This window comes from Neltuma alba, unplaced genomic scaffold (genome assembly GCF_004799145.2).
Source record: "Neltuma alba isolate B1F8T4 unplaced genomic scaffold, ASM479914v2 tig00012009_pilon, whole genome shotgun sequence".
Lineage (NCBI taxonomy): Eukaryota > Viridiplantae > Streptophyta > Magnoliopsida > Fabales > Fabaceae > Neltuma > Neltuma alba.
In genome coordinates, this window is record NW_021636580.1 from 251345 (window position 1) to 268550 (window position 17206).

Consider the following 17206-nt stretch of genomic DNA (forward strand, 5'->3'; position numbering starts at 1 on the left):
ACCTCCGATCTTTAATATGAGACTTAATTGACTAATTTGAAAAGATTAAAAAAAATTAGTTAAGTTAGTTATTTGTTATGAATAGGTTTTGTCTTTCCTAAAACAACCTTACCAATCATGTATATTAACTAAAATTAACATTTGATGAAACATTTTACATGTGCAAGTATAATTACTACAATTAAGGACTGTTTTGAAAAAAAAAAGAATAAATATGAAACATAAAGTGGATTGGAATCTTATATTTAGGACCAAATTAAAAGTCAAATAAGTTCTTATAATAGTAACAGAGATAGTATATAATGAGGGCGAGTCTATCCCTAAAAAGCGAATTGCGTGCGGTCAGTTATCTCCATCAAAACCAAAATCCATCACACTTATCACATTTTTCTTAAACTGCACTTGTTTTAGGAGCAGCCAAGGAACATCACAGCTCAGTGCAGAATCCAAAGCTCAAATTCATGAATTCTTTCAATTTATGATATATTGCGTATTATGTTAAATTATTCATGATATGGAATTTTTAACATTAACTCCAGTTCGCTCACATTTAGATATTATAATATTAACTTTTTTTTTCTTATTTCTGCATTTCTCAATCTGTTTTAAGTCTGGACCCTAATAAAGGGGCATCTTGATAAATGTTTCGAATCCATGTATGTGAATATGAATGACAATTATATTATTTTAAGGGGGGCTGGGGATGGTATATTTTTATGTTTATAAGCCAAACCCAGACACACACTCACAGACACGGAGAGTTTGATATTTAAAACGTTGAGTCAAACAAATTAGTAGGAGGATAGTGAGAGTTAAGAATTCCTATTAAAGTAATATTTAGTTATTTAGGAACATGTTAATTAAGAAAATGATTTTGTTTGTTTTGGTGGCTGGAGAAAAGAAAAGGGCATGATAATGGAAGGTGCAGTCCCATGGCATGTGAATTTGATGGCAAGCCCCACACGCACAACTTCATGGCCCCCCCTCTCTGTTTCGTTTCTTTTGACTCTTCTCTCTTCTTAGTTCCTTTTCTTTCCCCTCTCTCAGTAAACTCCCGGATCCAAACACACACAGAGGAATAGGAATTGATATACTCTTTCGGTTTTAAATATAAAATCCTTATACTAATATATATAGGGGTTTTATATTTAGGACCGGAGGAGTATATATGTGAATTAGAAAGCAGGAGATATGAGAGTGAGACAAATATGAATACATATGTGTGCGTGCGTGGGAAGTTAGACTTTTCTTATACGGAAATTTAACGAAACATGGCATATAACCATAATATACTCTTCCAGTTCTTAATATAGGACCTAATTGTTGAGTTGATTCTGATCCTAAATATAAGACCTATTTCTCATGCTTATCAATTTTTCCTAAATTATCTCTATGGATACTCATCCAACTATAATTAAGTAGAAGAAGGAGAAAGATGTCAAAAGATGATTATGGTATTTTAGAAAAAACATGTCATATTTCTTATAATTAACTAACTTATCTAACTTTTAAATTTAATCAAATTAGTTAAATAATACTTTCGGTCCTTAATATAAGATCTTGTTTGACTTTTATTTTGGTCCTCAATATAAGACCTCAATCTATTTTTTTCTCATATTTATGTATTTTATTCCAAGATAATCTTTTTAATAATGATAGTTTTAGCCAATACACTTGATTAGCAAGGATATTTTAGGAAAGAGAACACCCATTTATTATAAATAACTAACTTAATATTTTTTCTTAATCTCTTCAAATTAGTCAACTAACTCTTATAATTAGGACATGAGGTACTAAGTCTTACCGGACGAGTATATATATGTGTCACCTTGATGTTAACGTTGAACCTTCTTCCCAGCTAATTCCCACAAATATGCTGTCTCTGAGGCACTATGCCTTGTGCATCAAGCATTCAGCTTGTCCCTTACTCCTCATTTGCCGGTGCTGACCTTCTTCATCCGCCAACAACCCACCCCAACCTCACACACACACACACACAGGGGTCAACCCCCCCCCCCAAAAAAACAATTTCCACTGCAATATATAAATATTGTTCTTTTTTATGGGGCCAAACTGAAAGAATATATAAATTGTTCAACAGAAATCGACTTAATTAACTAATCAATCTGAAAAATTAAAGCCACCAGCTTTATGGATGCCCACGGCACGCACTTGATATGCCGTAAATAGCATTCAGCTTGTCCCTTACTCCTCATTTGCCGGTGCTGACCTTCTTCATCCGCCAACCCCACCACCCCACACACACACACACACACACACACACACACAGGTCAACAACCCCCCCCCCCCAAAAAAAACAATTTCCACTGCAATATATAAATATTGTTCTTTTTTATGGGGCCAAACTGAAAGAATATATAAATTGTTCAACAGAAACTCGACTTAATTAACTAATTAATCTGAAAAATTAAAGCCACCAGCTTTATGGATGCCCACGGCACGCACTTGATATGCCGTACAATGTGAATGGATAAATTCTGCACTAATAAATCTTCAGCAACAACCTGGCTAGGGGGGAATTAAAATCAATGCTGTTTATTAATGTAGTGGCTTTGTGTGGTTTCTTTGTGAGAACACCAATAGTTCGCACTGACTTTTTGTTTTTTTAATGCGTCTTGGTCTTTTGAGTTTTAAAATTCAATATCAAAACCAGATAATGTGTCGGTCAAGGGATTTCTTGTCACAATGTGTAACCTAATTTTCCTGCTTCTCAACCCCCGCAATAAGAATTAGGCAAAACTAAACTTGTTTGTTATTATCCCAAGTCAAAATGGGTACTTTTTGCCAACAAACACTTCCATTTTATTCGCACTAATAACCTACTCTCAAAATTTGAATTAGTTTGATCCTTTTCATAAATCCTATATACTTAGGAATGTCCAAACAATAATATGTTTTAGCCAATTTTTCCTCTAATTAATTTTTTTCATTATCTCTTATCTTTTTTTCTCACTTCATTCTCTTTCATCGTTCATTTTATTATTAGTATTTCTCTCTTTTATTTGCTCCCATGTTAGGATATGCTCAAAAAATGTTGAATTCTTACATATTTATTGCTTTTAATTAATTTTGACGTAATTTAATTACAAGGATCTTATCAAAGCTGGAAGGGAGTATATCCGTGTTAATCACGTCCTTGGACGTTTAGTTTAGTGGGAGTAGTATATTAATTATAAATTCAGTTCCTTACCGAACTTGTTTTCTTGCTCTCATTAATTACACATATTAATGGTTTGGGCAACACACAGCTGATAACTAAGAATATCTACTGATGTTTCACATTTGTCACTTTCCTTGGTCCAGGAAACCGAGTAAAGCAGATGAAATTATTAATTTCTCTACCTTTTTCTTGCTTGCTTGCGTGCGATCCATGTTGACCATCGTTTATAATAACCAGCATTAGTATTTTTTTTAATTACCTTGAACTGTAGTATAATTCTAATTAAGGACGAGTTTCTGACCACAGAGCAACTTTTAAAATTGAGTGGACGGACAAGGGGACAAAAATTAATATTCATAGTTTTCCTATTTGGAGTAATATTCATTTTTATTTTAGAACAATCACATTTTTTTATGTGTAAAAAATGACCGGCGGTGATGATTTCCTTGTTTTTACATTGCGTTCCATGTTTAATATTTTTTTTTGGCCAAAAGAAAACCGTTCCATGTTTAATATTAAGTGGGAATCTGGGAAAAAAATATTTAGTTTGACAATTGAAGCTGGCGTGATGGTTAAGATTCAATCCTCCCGTTTCTCGTGGCCATGCATGAAGTCGTGATTTTAATTGAGAGAGATCAAGATTGAAAACCATGTAAAATAAAAATTTTAATCGGATAAAACTTAGAAATTAGAATTGTATATCATATTTAAAATCTCAGAAAGCCATAATACGTGAGTTTGAGATTATCACAACAGTATGATTTTTATTGAGTTTAATGCAATTTATATTCCAATTTTTATTCTCGTATCTCGTTGAATTCTGTTTTCATGCATGACCCCAGTATAAATTTGACAGTTCTTTGTTTCAAACTTTCCTTGTAGGTATTTCCATGCTTAACTCTAATAAGTTAACGATTTGACAAGACCGCGATCTTAATTCCAAACCATTGGATTTGTCTGGCATGCATTATATGTGGTTGGTATATTTTCCAGTTTTTGTCCATCAACAACTACGTGACTTTTTTTCCCCCTAAACAAAAGAAACTTGCTATTATTATACATAATTGCTGGATCACATTATCATGATTTAATTTGACTTGAAAAATTTAATATCTTATGTGTTGTTTAGCTGGATAAAAGGTTTAGCTGTAAGGAAATGGTCAGGTCTGATTTTTCGTTTATATATAAACGTCAAGATTTTCTCACTCGAATTGGGTTATATAAACTTATTAGTCCAGCGATTGAAGTAGTCTTTAGATTTGAACTTGTTCTGAAATTTGTGAACTTGTATGTACTTCAGGAGGAAAATAATGTTCTTGTTGATTAAAAAAATATACACGAAACTTTCCCATATCAGAGACAAAGACCAAGAGCTTCCGGAATTGATATATTCAAAATAATCCTTTTTTCCAGATTAACTGTATGAGTGCTGATTCATCCATTTCCATGTCACCGATTTAATTTTAGAAAATTCGTATTGAGTTGAATTGACTAATTTTTTTCTTCAAAATATAAGACCCATTTTTTCTAAGTCTCTGTTACTAAAATTTTTGCCCATACTTTATAATTTTTTATTAGCATAATAAGATACTCACCAGCTGAACATTTTGAATGTACATTATTCTCCCTCTTTTTGGCTCAAGCCAACTCTGGTAATTTTTTATGGACCGCATTTGCGCGAGTTAATTTTACTATCTTTTGCTTATCGGTGGACTTGCAAAATATTCTATTTACATTAAAATAGGACATATATTAATTAAATTTTAGGAATAAAAATAAATATATTAATTAAATTTAATATACAGAAAGTATAATGAAAATTCTAAAAATATGAAAATTTGATTCGCAAACTTTCGGCCAATAGAAAACTGAGCATGGACACAAATCAAAACTGGTGTGAATTATAGAAGAGTTGGGCTTCCAGAATAAAAAGGCCCATTGTGAGGTGCTACATGGGCTGACTTAGTTCTTGCTCATGTGCTTTGGGCCCCTTGAAGTCTAAAATTTGTTTTATCTGAAAACGAAAGATTCGTTGACGACAAACGCGCCTCAAGATAAATGGCGCCAATATTTGTCCGCGAAGTTCAAAAAATTTGACGCACAGCGTCACATGCCACGCTTCAATTCATAAGGCAATGACAAACGTTTTGCGCTGCGCCTCTCCTCTGAGCTGAGCCTGTTGAACGGCGGAAGTATTTTGATGGATTCATTCCTGAGTCTTCCACATCGTAATTCCCAGGTACCAACCCTCCGGTACTACACCTTGTTTCTTTCTCAAATGAAACAGATTTTCCCTTTCCGAGAAAGTGTCAAGAGAGAAATCCGTTAAGTTCTTCTCACTTCTGAGCACAACTTGTCTTATCCCCATCATTTCTCAGCTGCCCAACACAGTATTGCTATGTCCCTTTTTCTCACTGTATTTTATTTTTATTGTTCTAGGATCCCGCTACGTCGTTCTCGCTTTCGCTCCCTTCTGGTTTGTATCGACTTCTCCAATATAAATTCCCGAATGTTGTTCGCTTTATTACTTCTTGATTGAACATATTTATTTAGGAATGAAATGAGAATGGAAGTTGGGATTCTTGAAGCTTTTGTATTCGAGTTCATATTGCACCCTGAGATATGAAAATGAATTTCATCTGCATATGTTGTAACTCTATTGTTCCTTTTTTTTTTTTTTTGGGTGTCTCAGAGCCTCCTGACGTTGGGAATTGGTTCTCAAGCTATGAATACAAATCTCCCGATCCGGATTCAAATGTTAATTTTGAAGACTCTGCTTTCCAAGGGTGCGAATCCGAAAAGGATGAAGAGAGGGAGAAAGAAGAAGTAAATTACCCAAAAATCAGGTCGGACGACGAGGTGGTTGCCGAGGAGAAGCTATCAAGAACAAGTACTTATTTTGGAGATGATAAGCATAACGAAGACCAGTCTTTGGCGAAGGTGGGTTTTCTTCTCTCTTTCTGAATTGGAAGAAGAATTATCTCTCTGTGCTACAATTAATCTAAAAACAATGGAATTTTCATTTCCCCCCTTTTAGCCGAAGGATCTGGATACTTTCAGCTGCCTCTCAGCACTCCTTTCAGGTTCGTAATTTTCCATCAGTTTTTCCTTATATCCAAGCAGAGGATGCAAAGTGACCGAATTCCAATTGTTAACTGTAATTTTTTTTTTTGGGGGGGGGGGTCTATTTAGAGCCTCCTGATATCAGAAACTGGTTCTCGAGCTATGTTTACGAGTCTCCTAGGTCTGGTACGAGCAGCTATTTTGAGGATTCTGTTTCATCAAAAGAGAATGGACGTGAGGAATTGAATCTTGTTATTCGAGAAAAAGATGAGCATAAAGTCAGTAGTGATAACGTTGACACAGAAGAAGACACAGGCACGGGGGCAAATCAGTTGTCAAGCAGGGTACCTACTCTAAATCTCTCTTTAAATCTGTCATACAATTACTTGGGCAATAATAGTCACTCATGAACGGCTATGCAGCCATGATTTAAGTGCCAACAAGGATTTCCTTATGAAAACAATAATTTTGACCATGATTGGCACATAATCTTTATGTGCAATTTGTGTTTACTTAGTTCTTTGAGGATTTAGGAAGTTGGTTGGCCGGACAAAAAAGAAAAGAGGATTTATTAAGTTGATAGAGTCTGATAAACAAAGCATATATATTTTTGTTTTTTGAGTTTTCCACAGCCTTTCGTTGAAAAAGAAGTGTATTTACAACTTATGTAAACTTCAGGTAACCTCTTTCTGGCCCAAAACAAATCTTCAGTTTACTGAATCTAAGGAGGTTGAAATAGGAGAAAAAGTATAGTACTCATTTTCTCCTCCATTGAACAATTAACAAGGAGCTGATCATACGAGGAGAGGGTATGCCCCCTTAGCTTCCTCCGTCATTTCAATCTGTTTATACATAGTTTGTAAAATAGAAAGGTTTAATTAACATACGAATCCAAGTAAACTAAATGTCTCTAAGCCATATTTACATTACTAATTTTCTTGTTTTAATGAAGGAAAAGGCATGTTTTGCCAAAACTTCCCATCTGGAAAAGGCTGTGGAGCCATGTAAACAGCAAGATAGACCGTCTCAACATAATGTGAATCCAATCAGGTACGAGGAGTCGATGAGCTTGAGTCATGGAAGTGATGGGTGTAAAAAAGAACACACTCTAACGTTGGACATGGGCAAGAATTGTACGAGGACTCCAGATTCGGTACACAACACTGATATGAAAGAAGCTACGTCAAAAAAAATGATCAAACATGAAAATCGTGGCTCGAGTGCAACAACTCCACCAAAGGTATTCTCAGAATGGAAGTCAACTCGCTCAAGAGAGAAAGAGAACATAGATATGACGTCAATGAATGGTTTTGTGACCGCAAGGAAGAACAGGGACGGTGGAACAAAAGACGAAAATTGTGGGAAGGAGACACAAAAGAAGTCATCATCCGGTTTAACAAAAGGGGGAGGAGATTTTACGGCATGCAAGAAGGAAGGCGACATGAAGAGAAAGGCATTTGCAGAAGTAACAAATATTGAAGTATGTAATGACATGGAGGTTACAGGGAAATGGAAGTGCCCTCGGAAAGGTAAACCAAACGTTGGGCCTCCTCTGAAGCAGCTTCGCCTTGAGCAATGGGTTCATAGAAATTGAAACGTTTTCATAGTTTGTCTGGAAATGTTTCATAAACACCTGTCCATTTTCAGCTGCTGTATGCCGTAGTTTACAAGCAACGCAGCAGCAATAGAGTTCGATGTTTGTGCTCCATGTTGCTCTTCAATACTGAGACTTGAAGACAAACAACAATCCTCAGTTTTAGGTAACTAATGCCATTATCGTTATCTGGTTAACATAATACCAAGCACTATCAAACTAATTCTGAAGTGTCATATTTAAATAAAGGTAATATTCGGTGAAATAATCAGGCTCGACTGCACTTTATGTATTGTCGTGATAAGAAGGAATTTCGTGATCATCCCAATACGGGCGATCCCTTATGAACCTGCTGGTTCTATCGTATTCGGTGCCATTGTGAACTCACCCTCGATCCTTTCCCCAAAACTCCGACCCCATGAGATGTACATTGAGCAGATCTGTTGGTCGGGAACACCCCAAAATTTCTACTCCCATTCACAAGCTTTCGTGGGTGAGCTTTAAAAAGAAAGTCACGTCCTACAAAGACTACAAACACTGTTCTCAAAAGCCATTTTGTAATTATGAACATTTATAAATGTCAAATCAGTACCCAGTTTAATATGAGATATTGCTTTTCACAAACACTTATTTGAGTTTTTACATATTTGAAGGTATTTTTCTATCTTTTTTTAATATTTTTTTATATAAAAAGAAAGGAGGAGATATTATTCTTTTTTTTTTTTTTTGGACTCGGAGATATTATTCTTTTAGGCTCCATACCAAACCCTTCCTTGAAATTGGGACCGCCCGTGAATAAATAAAGGGGGACGAAAGAAAACTCTGACAAAAGGTCTTACCCAAAATGGAAAACTAACGATTTCTCAAAAAGGAAAAAATGGAAAAATTCAGATGAAATGAAGAACTTGAACAGCTTCATCCAATAATGTCGGATTTTTTAATGCCATTGTCGTTATCGTGGGAACAATAATAATGAATTCGTTGTCATTTTTAAATAAAGGTCATATTCGGTGAAATAATCCGGCTCCACTGCCCTTTCTCCATTATCATGATAAGAGGGAATTTCGTAATCATCTCGATATGGGTGATCCATTTTTTAAATTATTATTAGTAGCAGCAGTAGATGAACCTGCTGGGTTCTATCCTGTTCGGTGTCATTGTGAACTTGCTCCCAATTCTTACCCGAAAACTCCGACCCCAAGAGATGTACACTTTCAGGGCATTAAGCAGATCTATTGGTCGAGAACACTCCAAAATTTCCACTTCCATTCACAAGCTTTCATGGGTGAGCTTCGTAGCCGCATCTCAGCAAACTGATGCCTGCACTCCCAATCGATGGCACCCTCATTACCAGAGTCGAAGGACCCTCATTTTGGAGCCTTTGGGTTCTGAGTATGTCAAGCTTCAAAAACTTGACGGCTCCGATTCTGGTATCCTTCTCTACCAAACATTTTTGTAACTTGCTACTTCTGTTTATAAATTTTTGCTTTCCCTCCTGATCTATTTCAGCTTGTGGGTGAACTTCTCATTTACAGGGATTGTTGAGGTTACATTGGATAGGCCTAAAAATAAGAACGCCATAGACACTAAATTGATGAGAGGCTTAAAGTATGTATTGGAATTGATTCATCAGGACTCATCCGCTAATGTTGCTATTTTCACTAGTTCGGTTCCAAGGGTTTACTGTGCCGGGGCTGATCTTAAGGTAACTGGTCAACTTTTCTTTCTCATCTCAATAAGATAAAATTGCGATGTTTTAATTTCTTCTGTGATTTAACTTCTCTTCACTGCACTCAGAAATTGTCGCAGTGAAAGATACCTAAAAAATATTTCTTTTCTTTCGTATATGTAAATATAGTAGAACCGTGTGCTTGTCTTATAACTGTATGTCTATGGGATTCCAGGAACGCAAGACCTTTAGTGCATCTGAGGTTCGGGAATATTCGAAAGCTCTTCGTGCTACATTCTCTTATCTAGAGGTTTGTCTAGATGAGTCAACTATATGAATTCTAATAATCAGTTTGATACATGAATATAAATGGCAGATGTAACATCCCTTTCATTTCTATGTTTATAAGTGAATTCTATCATGTATTTTCTGTGGTTTTACTCTATATCTGTCTTTGCATCTTGGTAAACTCGCAAAAGTAGCATAAAAATCGCAATTCTTTATGCAGGCACTTCCTATACCAACTATTGCTGCAGTTGAAGGTGCAGCATTGGGTGGTGGACTTGAGCTCGCCCTTGCATGTGATTTTCGTATCTGTGGTACTTCAATATCTAACAGATAATTTCTTAGGCATTAATTTGTTGTTAATTGGTTTGAGTGCTTGGAATGGAATGCATCTAATTGGCACTCATAATTCTTTTCCTTTCATGACCCAGGAGAAGATGCACTCTTGGGTTTGCCTGAAACTGGACATGCTATAATCCCTGGGTATGCTATCTCTGTATCGCTGTAGTCATTGGTCAATTGTAACATTTTATCTGATTTATTATGCTCTCTTGTACTAATGGTTTAAAAAGAGAACTGCAAGATATCTAGTGGGGATTGGAAAACATACCGTGTTACTAGGCTGACAAATGAACAAGTACGTAAAGAATTTGAGATGCTTATAAATTTTGGGTTGAAGGTTAATTGGTCTGTTTAACTCTGTATTATAGCCTCTTGTTATACTCACTGCTGGAGCCTACTTGAATTTAATTCAATAATAGCCCGTCTATAAGCAAATGTGATGAGTCTTGGCATTTAACTGCAGCGTCCGGTTTCATGGTCACCTTTAAGCCTCAGTTTTCAAGCTGTGGAATGGTTTTGAAACCCGAAAAGCCACTAGTATAGTGGGTAAAGCCTGGTTGAACAAAAATGTTAATTTGTCTGTACGGTAAATAATTAGGAAAAGGGGCAAGTGATATTGAAGAGAAAGTAGGTTAGAGCGATTGGAACAGATAAATTTATAATGGAATTGTGGGGTAAATGACAGGGCTGGAGCCACAAGAAGATTACCCAGGCTAATAAATAAGGCAATAGCAAAGGATCTGGTTTTGACTGGAAGAAGAGTTGGAGGCAGAGAAGCAGAATCTCTGGGTAAGCTTATTTCTAGAACCTAACTCTAAATTTTTGCTCTGATCGTTTGAAGGATAAGCCATTAACAAATGCACCATTCCATGACTTTGTAGGGCTGGCAAATTACTGTGTTCCTGCGGGGGAAGCTTATTCAAAAGCACTGGAGGTTGCCCGGGTCATCAATGAAAAGGTACAAGGATGAGAATGAGAGAGTGGAATGAAAGTAATGGAAAACAAGGAGAAAAAAAAGGTGATGATTGATGAATATTAATTGTGATTGTGGTGTTGGTGGTGGTGGTGCAGGGTCCAATAGCCATAAAGGCTGGAAAAAGAGCAATAGAGGAGGGACTGTTGGTGAGTGATCCAGAAGAAGCGGCGGATTTGGAAGAAGAATGCTACGAGATGACGTTGAATACCAAAGACAGGCTCGAAGGCTTGGCTGCTTTTGTTGAGAAGCGCAAGCCTATCTACAAAGGCCATTGACACACGGAATGAATGATCCCATCGTATCCTCAATTTAATAAAATTGCCCCACTTTGCAAACTATATACATTCATAAAGGGAACACTTTCTTTCACCGCAAAAAAAAAAAAAAGGGGGAACACTTTCAACCGGAAAATTATCAACCTCAGATTCCAGTAACCGTCTTGAGGTTATAAAATTAGTTTCTTCTTTACCACCCCCCGCCCCCCAAAAAAAAAGTTTGGATCTTACAAAGCATGAGTGTATATGCATTACCAGCGAAGCATAAAATGTTAACTGCATTTTTAGTTTCATTCTCTAATATATGCCTAACGACGTTGCCTGTTTGACTGCTCCAAGCCGTCTGCTTTCAAAGTTAATACTTTCTCTAATTCTAATTATAAGACCTCGATTGTAGTCTACAAATGAAGTCTTATAATTAGAACCGTAGGTAGTAATTTCTTTTGGTAACCAAATGTTTGGAGTTGGGTTAATTCAGATTTTTTACCTAGACCATTGCTTGTTGGTGAAAACTAATGCAAGAACTGGTCACAAATGGGTCCGCTAAGATCAATAGTTACCGGTAAAACTAAAAGTTTCTTTGTCAACTATTTATTGAATTCTCAAACACATTAAGCCGGTATTGTTTAAAAACAAAAAATTAGAATTCTTATATTAAATTAAAATTTTCATGATCAGATTATCCAATAAAAATATGATATCATGACTTGGAATCATAAAAACCCTCCCCAAATACGTACAATTTTATTGATCCGTGCTATTTTTAATTTCTAATGGCTGGCTCATAACGTCATTACTTGGGCTGAGCATGTCAGCCCTCCACTTGCTAAAAAATGTGGGGAAAACAGAAATGGGTTTTTATCGGTTTTGGTTTCTCGGCCCCATATCTTTAAGGCCCACGCGTAACAACAGACAATGGCCTATAAATTCAAGGCGAAACGGTGAAACACTGAGACGAGCAAACGAAGTGAAGTTCCAGTCTGCGTGTAAAATTTGCTTTTGGTTCTGCATACGAAAGAGCACTTGAGATGGCTGCAATAGACGAAAAAGCCTCTGCTAAAAGATGGCTTCCTCTCGAAGCAAACCCTGATGTGATGAACCAGGTGCTCTTATCGTTCTATTTTATCCTTTTCAATGCTTCAATTCAAGCTTCTTTTTTATTTTTCTTTTAAGATGATATTGTCCGAGTGCAGTTTTAGCTCGTTTCTTGTTATCGCGAAATTTGAAACTTGTATTATGTTTTTGTTTCGTTGTGAGATTTTTGGTTCGCCAGTAAATTCTGAGATTGATGTTCAATAAATTCTTGCGAAAGATTGAGCGTATTTCTTGTTTCGAGTTTCGACTTGGATCGCTGTCTCATAGCTGATAGGCCAGTAGAAGAATCTATGACTATTTGGACTTGAAAGCATGATCTAAGCTTTAAAAAAGAAAAAAAAAATGAGGCTAAGAAAATTTAACTTCATTATTATTCACCTTCATCGTTATTCCTCATGGATGTTGTGTAGCAACTTAATGACATACTCGGATTGGAATGTAAGAGAATTATTCGCTTTGAATCTGCGACCCTGTTACGTTTTCTTTGTCATTGATTCCCCTGATTTTACTAAAATACAATTTCTTGCATTACGTTCTCTTGATATCAAAAAAATATTATGATTAAAGTGAATTAAGTGGGAGGGTTTAAGGCACTTTGCTGGAGTTCTTAGACTCACTCCTTGTGCCTTTCTGTTTTACCAAAAAATGGGTAGATTGATTGTGTATTTGATTTCAATGATTTGCAGTTCCTATGGGGACTGGGCCTTCCAGGAAGCGAGGCAGAGTGCTGTGATGTGTATGGTCTGGATGAAGAACTACTGGAAATGGTTCCCAAGCCTGTACTAGCTGTGCTTTTTCTTTACCCCTTAACCTCAAAGGTGATTTTGATACAGATCAGCCCTAAGCAAATAGTTTCAGTTAACGTTGATTATATTTGTACTGCATTGGACACATTTTAATGAATTATTTCGCCTGCTGATTCGAGGTTAATTTCATTTCTGATCAGACTGAGGAAGAGAGGTTGCAACAGGAAAATGAAAAAAAGGTGAGTGAATAGATCTATGTATATATGCTTTCTCTAAAAACATACGTTCTGTGACATTGGACCTGTCGTTTCATCTAACTTCATAGTATTTATTGTCCGTACTTGGAAGAGTCGCATTTATTGTTTCTCTGCCGTGCATGTACACCGGTTTACATGTTCCATTACCTATTAAAATAACTTGAGAAGCCGTACTTTTGGGTGGCATGTATTGTGCTGTTGGTTTTGATTTCATTTGAACTCTATATGCTTTAATTGAAACCCTTTTGTTCTATTCATGTAGGAACACAGCACTAAAGTATATTTTATAAAGCAAACTGTGGGAAATGCTTGTGGTACTATAGGACTTCTTCATGCTCTTGGGAACATAACATCTGAGATCAAACTTAGTAAGTTTGCAATAACTAGGCTGCCTCCGTTTAAATTTTTAGTTCACCAACCTTTACTTCTCACCAACTGATATTTCTTATTGGTGTTGCTTATTTCAGCTGAGGGATCGTTCTTTGATAGATTCTTTAAAGCTACTACAAGCATGGATCCATTACAGGTTAGACGGTCCCCCTTACCCCTTCTCTGTTTTCCACACAGCCACTTATGTAGGCGTAGACAGTTGATAAGATAATATTATGATTATTTAGCATTCACTGACTTTTATATCATATAGCGTGCAGCATTTCTTGAGAATGACAAAGAAATGGAAGCTGCTCATTCAGTAGCTGCCACTGCTGGTGATACAGAGGTAATTAATTGACAATGCAGTTATTTATGATTGATGTTCATGTCCTCAAGCTAATTTGTTTTTCTCCTGTATTGTTGCAACTTGTTTGCCACTCTTGTTATATTAATCTTCGGATGTGATAAGGTAATTATTAACATCTGAAAACAATGCAAGTTGCTTTGAGTTTTCTTCTGTGATTAGAGATCTTGGAAGTTTGGATCTGGCAATTTAGGGCAGGATATTCTTAGTTGTGTGGCAGAGTGCTACTGGAATAATGGATTTTCAAACAGGTTGAAATAGTCTAGAAAATATTAGATGGTTCACCCCGGGAAGGTTGATATATCCTTTTAGTTTTCGTCATACTAAGGAAGGAAGAATTCAAATGAGTTTAAACAAATAGCAGTTAGTCAAGGTTGTGACAATATGGTTTTAATTTGAAGTGAGTAATAGAACTTGTTTGATTAATAACCATTTAATGTTTTTCACTCTGCCATAGTATGATAGTTTGCTTTATGAATAGTGTAGGAGAAGCCTGTGTGTGTGGAAACAATATAGGTTCTTGTTTCAAACTTACAGGGATTGAGAAAACTCTTTTACGTAAATAATTGTCTTTCTCTAATGAATGAAATGAATGCAAGTTGGTTAAGACACCTATCGTTTATTATACTCCTACGGTTGCCTCTCCATGAAAACACACTCTATTCTTTATCTCAAGCAAGACATTATGCTCCTCATTTTTCCACCAGAGAGTATGGATAACCAGGGAAGGTGAAATGTTAATTGAATATACTGATGCTAGGCTCTCAAGTAAATTTTTTTGTCTGATCTTAACTTTTTGCTTTTAATTTTTTTATGCAGGCATCAGTTAATGTGGATACTCATTTCATCTGCTTTGCTTGTGTTGATGGTACTTTCTAGAAGTTTATTTTATTTGTATTATTAGGAAGTGAAACAGAATGCAATTCCTAACTTATTGACTAATTGATGGAGACTTGGTACTATGGAATACCAAGTCTTACATTTAGTAGTATGGAATACTCAATGAGTATTCAAGTTTGTTGGTTCTCCCACCTCAATAGCTAGCTTGGGGGTAGGGTTCTCCATCAACAAGATACATATTAGTAAAGACACAACTGGAATAGAAGAATCATAAGCAACTATAATAAGATCTCTTGGATTCATTTGTATCTATATGATATAAAATGTACAAATTACTTGGGATCCTCTGTACGTCTTAAGATTATTTTGGATCTTTTTCATCATGCCTTTCTTCTTGATGAGTATTTTGTGTTAATTTATGAGCAAATCGTGTCATATGCAGGTGAACTTTATGAGCTTGATGGAAGAAAGTCAGGACCTATATCTCATGGTCAGTCGTCACCAAATACTTTATTGGAGGTAAATATCATGGCGTCTAAAAACCAATCTATCTTTGTTCTGTTCTTCCCCTGCCGAAAGTTTCGTATTCAGGAAAGGATGTAGTTTACTTGCCAAATATTTTTAAATCATACTACTCTGGTCCTAAATATAAGACTTCTTTTGTAGTGGAATTTACACTATAAAAGAGGTCTTATATTTAAGACCGGAGAGTATTATATAAAAACTCGTGCAAATATACAAACACACGAGACAAATTTATTTTTGTCTAGTGAGAGGGCTCTGGATTCTCACATGACATGAACTCACACACACACACACTCTAGCCACTTGGGTATAAGCCCACAACCTCCTCTATGAGAAGAGATGTGAAATGCCATTTGAGGTTTTAAGCTCTTGGCTCATCTTGGTTAAGTCTTCATCACTGGTAGAACACGGTGTTATGGAGGATGTGTTCAATTTCTATAACTGGGTGAAAAATGACTCAATTTTTAATTCCTAATCTGTTGCTTGTGCCACAACAGGATGCAGCTAAAGTCATACAAGGCATGATCCAGAAAAATCCTGACTCTCTTAACTTCAATGTCATTGCCATTTCAAAGAAAGCTGGAGATGGAAAGTAAGGATGTAGGTGCAGGTATCATGGGTAGGGTTGAACCTATTTATAAGTAGTCTTTGATGTTATCCTCGGCATTTCAAGGAACTCTTTACTCGCTTTGGTTTTGCATGTACTCAGATTGTGTGTTTTCATTTATGATGATCAAGCATGATCACCACCTTCCTAACGATTAGTGCAGTGCCTAGTGATTGGACGAGAGGAACCTATGAATGGTATTTTAAAAGGCAACTTACCAAGCGGGAAGAGTTTTTTTTTGTTTTTTTTTTGTTTTAAAAAGTGAACTGGTCCACAGTCGTTTGGAACAAAAATTGGCCGAATTATTATTATTATTCTTCCGGGAGAGGCAAGAAAAAAACGTAGGCTCAAGCTACAAGCCAATACGCCCAAACTGTAAATCACAACTCCGAAAAGGTTTCTACAAATTAAAGGAGGATTTGCTAAAGTCACAAACTCGTGATTATATCATGTGCAGATTAAGCAGGTCATTGCACGGATTGGCCGAATTATTATTTTCTGACAAGTATAAAAACTCACTCTCAAATAACTTACTTTTCTGGAGGCTAGGGGAAAAAGCTATTTTTATTTTTCTGTATTAGTTATTTTAAAAATATGTTACAATTTGTTTGCTTGCTGGCCAATACGATCGCAAAAAAGGGGAGAAGTCAGAACGCTCAACAAAAATTGGAGAAACGGATTCTACGGCTTTTTTGGTTGGGGCTTTTGGACAAAAACAAAAAGAGGGACTCCCCTCCCCTTAATTCTGTCTCCTAAAAAGACTTCGCTCAAAAGCGAAGAGCATAGCTAACGGAGCAAAGATAAGAAAATGCAAAGAGAATAACAAACCAAAAAAAAAAAGGGGGGGGGGGGACGACAATGACAACCATGATGAGTGGCAGAATAAAAACCCAGTGAATGAACAAGGAAACTGCCATGGACCATCACTCCATTTGCTCTTCTCAAATACTTGATGTGAAATTTAGCCAATTTATTCCCCGGAAAAAAATAATTTAGACATTTTTGTTACTCATCA

The 17206-nt window shown here is 36.1% G+C and overlaps 3 protein-coding genes across 6 annotated transcripts; all 3 read left to right on the plus strand.

Moving 5' to 3' along the window:
- Positions 1 to 5354: 5354 nt before the first annotated feature.
- LOC114720960 (uncharacterized) lies at positions 5355 to 8017 on the plus strand. 2 transcript variants are annotated; one of them, XM_028906703.1, is made up of 6 exons: positions 5355 to 5420; positions 5621 to 5657; positions 5874 to 6121; positions 6219 to 6264; positions 6374 to 6588; positions 7197 to 8017. In XM_028906703.1, the coding sequence occupies exons 1-6, from the start codon at positions 5382 to 5384 to the stop codon at positions 7836 to 7838; spliced, it is 1227 nt and encodes a 408-aa protein (XP_028762536.1). In that variant the 5' UTR covers positions 5355 to 5381; the 3' UTR covers positions 7839 to 8017. The 2 variants fall into 2 exon arrangements, with proteins under 2 accessions (XP_028762536.1, XP_028762537.1); XM_028906704.1 differs by having other exon boundaries at positions 7203 to 8017.
- A 927-nt stretch (positions 8018 to 8944) lies between these two features.
- Positions 8945 to 11697, plus strand: LOC114720963 (probable enoyl-CoA hydratase 2, mitochondrial). 2 transcript variants are annotated; one of them, XM_028906707.1, is made up of 8 exons: positions 8945 to 9268; positions 9374 to 9543; positions 9743 to 9817; positions 10016 to 10106; positions 10224 to 10275; positions 10820 to 10923; positions 11016 to 11092; positions 11206 to 11697. In XM_028906707.1, the coding sequence occupies exons 1-8, from the start codon at positions 8962 to 8964 to the stop codon at positions 11383 to 11385; spliced, it is 1056 nt and encodes a 351-aa protein (XP_028762540.1). In that variant the 5' UTR covers positions 8945 to 8961; the 3' UTR covers positions 11386 to 11697. The 2 variants fall into 2 exon arrangements, with proteins under 2 accessions (XP_028762540.1, XP_028762541.1); XM_028906708.1 differs by having other exon boundaries at positions 10227 to 10275.
- Positions 11698 to 12335: 638 nt separating this feature from the next.
- On the plus strand, positions 12336 to 16348 carry LOC114720964 (ubiquitin carboxyl-terminal hydrolase 3). 2 transcript variants are annotated; one of them, XM_028906709.1, is made up of 9 exons: positions 12336 to 12488; positions 13167 to 13298; positions 13406 to 13465; positions 13746 to 13851; positions 13951 to 14009; positions 14127 to 14201; positions 15039 to 15087; positions 15502 to 15578; positions 16082 to 16348. In XM_028906709.1, the coding sequence occupies exons 1-9, from the start codon at positions 12414 to 12416 to the stop codon at positions 16178 to 16180; spliced, it is 732 nt and encodes a 243-aa protein (XP_028762542.1). In that variant the 5' UTR covers positions 12336 to 12413; the 3' UTR covers positions 16181 to 16348. The 2 variants fall into 2 exon arrangements, with proteins under 2 accessions (XP_028762542.1, XP_028762543.1); XM_028906710.1 differs by having other exon boundaries at positions 12339 to 12488; positions 13427 to 13465.
- Positions 16349 to 17206: the final 858 nt, after the last annotated feature.